The sequence below is a fragment of the Dipteris shenzhenensis genome, chromosome 2, assembly GCF_047967505.1.
Source record: "Dipteris shenzhenensis isolate YYH24624 ecotype China chromosome 2, Dip_SZ_1.0, whole genome shotgun sequence".
Classification (NCBI taxonomy): Eukaryota; Viridiplantae; Streptophyta; class Polypodiopsida; order Gleicheniales; family Dipteridaceae; genus Dipteris; species Dipteris shenzhenensis.
The window spans coordinates 34,298,203-34,304,387 of NC_141597.1; the positions used below are offsets into that span (position 1 = coordinate 34,298,203).

Below are 6,185 nucleotides of genomic sequence, written 5' to 3' on the forward strand. Positions count from 1 at the left end.
CCATGTACATCTGCCCCCAATGCTCTTGAAGAAGGAAAGGAAGTCTACCCCAACATCTTGAAGGAATGGGTAAGACATGAATAGGAAAAGTTTGAGGCAAACCAAAGTGTAGTAGCTGAGGGTAGGGAACTAAAATCACACAGCATCGACACGGTGATTAAAGCCACCACCAACCTAAGAGTACCAGATCTACATGCAACTCACCCCCAACTGGATGGAGCTGCCCTAGCTAGCTTAATCAGCTTCCCCATCACAATGCCCATTGGGCAAATTTCAAGGGTTGGATAGAATTGGCACAATGTTTTCCACCACCTAAAGAGGAAGAAAAGTCTATATCAGTAAAATTTGGTGCTTGGGATGACATAAAAAATGTAACCATCGCCCTAGAGCATAAAGCCTTTGGTCAATACCTTGCAATAGTGGACGGAGGGGAAGGTGTCAACATTCTTGCAAAGGATCTCTATGAAGAATGGGGCCTCCCACAAATGAGGAATGCCACATTCAACATACACCTCACTGACCACACTAAAATGAAGCCACTGGGAATTGTTGACAATGTGCCAACAGAAATTGCACAATTCACCATTCTAGATCTTCCCCAAGGATCAATAGCATACCAGATATTATTGGGAAGACCATGGTTTATGATCACAATCTAGAATTGGGATACTGTTGTGAAAATCAACCTAAGAACTAGGGAAATCAATCCCACTATACCCATGAATATTGATGACACTTCTTCCACCATAGCCACCAGTCACACAACACTTAAACTCAAACCCATAGAAGATGATAGCCAAAGCAACATCAACAATTGGATACATGCATTGGCCACAATCGACGAAATTGCAAAACAACACGTCCAATGTTGCCAGATGTGGATGCATAAATGATATAGCTAGAACCACCAATCTGGGATGAAGAATCAGAGGTAGTGGATGTGCCTATCTTCATGGTGGGCATAGAATGAGAGAGTGATCCTGAAGAGGCCATCATTAAAGGCTATGGTGATGAATTTGATTGGGATTTGGAAATAGAAGTAGAGAATGCCACATTAGAAGGTCAAATCTTTAATAATGACTTGGTAATCCTTGACACATTAATGGTGATAGAATATCCCAAGTTAGAGCTTCCAACAGAAACAAAAAATATACGGTCAAGGAAGAAGAAAGAGGATGTGCAATGCCAAAAGGCTAAGGTGGAGCACTTCAATGAGTTTGAAAGGATGCAAGCCAAAGTGGTGGAACTACAATTAACCAACCCCACCCATTTGTAGGAGCCACTACAATGGGACCCAAAGGGCCTTGAGGGTGTATGCACATCAAAGGAACCACTCTTTGAAAACAAAATGCTGATCGAGAATCCAATGCCATTCTCCCAAAGCAAGAAGTTCCATAAGTTCAAACTTAATGTGCGGAAGAAGAATGAGCTGGATAGTACACACAAAAGTGAAAAGCAAGTGGGTATCAATTCAACAGGTCAAGGCTCATCCATAGCAAGCAGTAGCATGAATAGTCAGGCTAGCACCTCACAATGATATGGAAGCCTTAGGTAAGTACCTAACTATTTCAAAAATTATACAAGGGGAATTGCAACAATAGCCATGCCTAGATCAATCAGGAAATAAGAGGTCAAGGTAACAAAAGGACTAGGGGAAACACTGGTTTATGAGGGACCAACCACCAAGACTAGAAAATTGGATCTTGCCTTGAAAGGAGAAGAGGAAAAGCTTATGTACATCGACAAGCAACTTACTAATAAAGAAGAAGAAAAAGAACGAAAAGCACTGTTGATGGAATACAGGGATTGCATGGCTTGGTCCTATAAGGACATGAAAGGGATATCCCCTGAAGTTGATGTACGCACCATACCAATTAGGGAAGGATCCAAGCCTACTAAGGTGTGTGAACCCTATAGGACAAATCCAAGGTATGGCACCCATGTCTATGAAGAACTAGAATATTTATTGGATGCGTTTCATTTATGAGATCAAACACACTGGCTGGGTGTCACCAATTGTGATTGTACCAAAGAAAAACAAGAAGCTAAGAAGATATGTGAATCTCAAAAACGTTAATGCAGCCACAATCAGAGATCCCTAACCCCTACGATTGACAAAGATAGTTTTGGAATGGATAGCAAGGTCAAAATTATACACCTTCTTGGATGGGTTCAATAAGTACAACCAAGTACACCTCAAGATTAGGCAAAGACAGACTTTGCCATAGAATGGGGCATTTTTGCAAATAGAGTCATGCCATTTGGATTATGAAATGTCCGATCCACTTTTCAAAGGGTCATTACACCGCCTTCAAAGTATTTCTCAACAAGTTCCCACAAGTCTTCCTCGATGACTTGTGCACACACTCAAGCAAAAAGAATCACTTGAAATACCTTGAAAATATACTAAAGAAATGCAAGGATTATGGAATCTCTGTGAACCCTCTCAAATGTTAATTATTGGTCATACATCAAAGGGGAGATGCTTACTGGACTATGTCAAACAATGTGATATATGCCAAAGAATTATCAAACCCCAACACAAGGACTTCAACCCCTTAACAACAATCACTTCTCAACAGCCATTTGAAAAATGGGGGATTGATTTTGTGGGACCCATACATCCAACCACAAAGGGAACACATGCATGCTACATCATTGTGGCCACGGACTACTTCACAAAGTGGGATGTAGCTAAAGTAATGATAAAGGCACATGCCAGAAGCACAACAAAGTTCTTGTATGAAAATGTGATTACACAATTTGGATGCCCCATTGAAATGGTGTCAGATAGAGGCACACATTTTGTCAATGAGGTAACCAAGAACTTTTGTCTGGCTTTATGGTCATCCATAGAAAAAGCACACCCTACTATCCCTAAGGCAATGGACAAGCCAAGTCCACCAACAAGGTACTATGCATTGCCCTCACCAAAATATTAGAGCCCAAGAGATTTGATTAGGAAGAAAAGCTTAATGCAGCCTGCTGGTATTACTCAAGGGCTTGCTAGTATAATAGATATTATCATCGGTATTATGACTATTATTGTTGCTATAATGGCTATTACCACAGGTACATTTATCTGTTTCACTGATGATTTTTTAGGTTGCCAAATTTGCTAAATTTAATTCACACTATTTTGGATAAAAAATGATGAATGTGAATGACATGTTAATGCAAACGTGAAAACATCCACAAAAATTCATGCCCACAAATTTGTTCCTAGGCAGCAAAAATAACCCCTTCCTAAGAGTTGGATTGTACAAGTGCCCTAAAAAGGCATCTTGTGGTGATCACATTCAAACACAAGCCATTCTTTGAGGTCCCCGAATGTTGGTAGCTACATGGTGAAGCACCTCCCCTAACCAATTTAACTTGGTGGTCCATTGCTTCACATATTGCTTTGTGCGTCGTGCCACATATGAGCTCTTTCCTCTTTGATGGCCTTAACTCTCCTTTCACATCAGCTGTTGTAAGGTCATGTCAGTCTCTTCATCTAACAAGTACAATAATCTCACCCAATACATTTGCTTGACCTTGTTTAAATATTACCTCTAACTTCTTCTCTGTGTGCTTTCACGTTATAATTTATTGGTTCTGGCATATATAGTTCCTATGGTGATTCAAGTAGAGTGTTCACCTTCTTCTCGTGTGAGATTTCCATGCAATAGTTTTGGGCATTCAACTCTTCATAAGAGGTGAACTTGAAGCTAGCTTGAACTTGCAGAGTAGCTTCCCTATGCCCCCTCCCATACGAACCACTTGGGTGAGTTAGAGCTTCTTACGTGTTGTACTTTGCACTTTGCATGACCATGTACACAGGTCCGTGCCTTGCATCCTTTGGAGACTTATTTTAACTTACAAAAATCAATTGGCACCTTGCAATGCTTGTGAAAGGTTTTCCAAATTATCATGCATACTTGTCAGTTTACCTCCTTTTCTAAATCTTATGTCTGCTTGGAGAGTATCCACACACTGCCCACCCCATTTCCCGAGTGGGCGGGCACCACATGGTGTAAAGAGCCTTAGAGGCCGACCTCATACCCCAGCTTCCGAAGGATGCATGCTCTCTTGTACAGTGCGATGTCAGATATAGCCCGAAACTGCTGGTTTGTGTCCCCATACGTAAGGCTTGAAACTGCATTGTTTGTGATGGGGGCAGGCATGCATTGACGATGGAATTGATGATGACTCAAGTGTTCAGAATTTGTCTGTGGTGATGGCGGCATTGACGATGGTGTCGATGGTGTGACTGGCCCTAAACGAGTAGTAAGGGCCACGTAGGCAAGTGTTGCCTCGAGAGTCCCCCCCCCTCCCCCTTTCTCTCCCTCCCCCCAAAACACTTTAGGTATATAAACGCACATCTTTGAAAGTTTATGCTCTTGATTTCTGTTTCCTCTTCTTCTCCGAAAGCAATTTTGAGCAGAGCCCATCCCATCAGCATGAGCAAGTCAGGCCAGCCTCCAGATCTCAAGAAGTAAGCCTTCTCCCTGTCTCTGGTTTCTCTTCCTCACGTTTTCTGCTTTCTGTTTCTGGGTTTAGGGTTTTGGAAAAGCTCTTATCCTTCACCTTCTTTTCCCACCTTGATACTGATTTTTTGACGCTGCCTGGCTTGCAGGTACATGGACAAGAAACTAAATAGTGAGCATTTCTGTCTCTTGCCTGACCATCTCTATTCTCTTTTTTGCACGCGTTTTATCTGTCTATTATGCTCCGTTCCGAATGGACTTTATGAAAACCGTTCTCGAGCCTTGTATCTCTGTCAAACTCCCATAGCTTGAGAACGAGGTCATTTCTTTACGCTGAAGTCGAAACTAAGCGCTATCATCGAAGCTACTACGATGAACAATCTGCAGTGCCAAAATTGTTGATATAATCACTTACTCTAGAACATCGAAGACGAAATAAGAGCTTAGGATGAAATCCAGTATTGTTCCCTTCACGTTTCCGCCTGGCTTTTAAGTGCTCTTTCCGTACTGCTCTGCCTTCGGTGTTGCTTAAATGGGCTCGTGTTCTTGCTATTTTTCACAAGCGACAATTGTGTGATCTGTGTTTGCAGTCAAGCTGAATGCCAATCGCATGGTTGTTGGCACTCTGCGGGGCTACGATCAGTTTATGAATTTGGTTCTTGATGGAACATTGGAAATCAATGGGAATGATCGAAATGAGATCGGCATGGTGGTGAGTTGCTTTTCCAGGAGAGAGAGAGAGAGAGAGAGAGAGAGAGCGCTTAAATTGAAGATCTTGCCCCTTATACAATTGTTTATAATTTTTTTGTTGACAGTTCGTTTTGGAGTTGTTTGAAAAATTTAAAAAGAAAAGGAGGGTGCAAGTTATGGATGCTAGACTTCATAATGGAATGCTTGAGTAGAATAACTTCGTCTTCCATGCTTCAAAGATAATCTTGTTGGGTTTTGTTCTTTAATGTCATATTAGAGAGCGAGAGAGAGAGAGAGAGAGAGAGAGTTTTGAGACAGATTTGAAAGTGTAATGCTTCAATTCGTTTTGGGCAGGTGATCAGAGGCAACAGCGTTGTGATGATCGAGGCTTTGGAGCCAGTTAATAGATCTTAACAGGCTTCTTTTCATAAGAACTAATCTAAGGACTGCCTACTGCCTGTCAATGGCGCTCAGTATCATGTATGTTGAAGTGGACCCAAGACTTTATTTTCCACACTAGGTGCTGCAGACTGGGAGAAGTCGTACCCTTTTTGATAAGGCAGTGACCTTTAAAATGTGAGTTAACGGAATTTTCATTTGTTTTCTTTTACTAGAAACAAACCCAAAATTTTTTTTTTTTCTTCTGGGAAATCATAGCCAATGCCAACTTTGAAAGCTCCAACCCATGATAGTTGGCATTAAACCTTGAGAAGCATTGGGCCCTAAAGCGTTTTCCTATTTGATTTCTCAACTTCGGTGCATCAGATGGAATGATCTACTGATGAGTCAAGTGGTCTTCAATAAGATTGTTGAACTGGTTGACATTTTATTTCACAAGGATATGTGTTAAATGAGGCACTCGTTGACTCTTTTTTTCCCTTGGGAATAACATAGATGGGACTTCGTCAGTGCAATTTGGAAAGCATAAAAGCTTTCAAAGTTCCAACTTGGTTGTGCCTTTTAGATTTCTAGTTGAATTCATGTAGTGTCATGCTGAGAGCATCTTGCTTCCCTTTTGTATGAAAG

General features: G+C 41.3%; 1 protein-coding gene across 1 annotated transcript; it reads left to right on the top strand.

Annotated features, from left to right (window-relative positions):
- Window positions 1–4,322: 4,322 nt before the first annotated feature.
- Window positions 4,323–5,910, top strand: LOC147904668 (putative small nuclear ribonucleoprotein G). The gene is made up of 4 exons (XM_087387871.1): window positions 4,323–4,477; window positions 4,619–4,641; window positions 5,060–5,181; window positions 5,514–5,910. The coding sequence occupies exons 1-4, from the start codon at window positions 4,377–4,379 to the stop codon at window positions 5,571–5,573; spliced, it is 306 nt and encodes a 101-aa protein (XP_087243997.1). The 5' UTR covers window positions 4,323–4,376; the 3' UTR covers window positions 5,574–5,910.
- The last annotated feature ends 275 nt before the right edge of the window (window positions 5,911–6,185 follow it).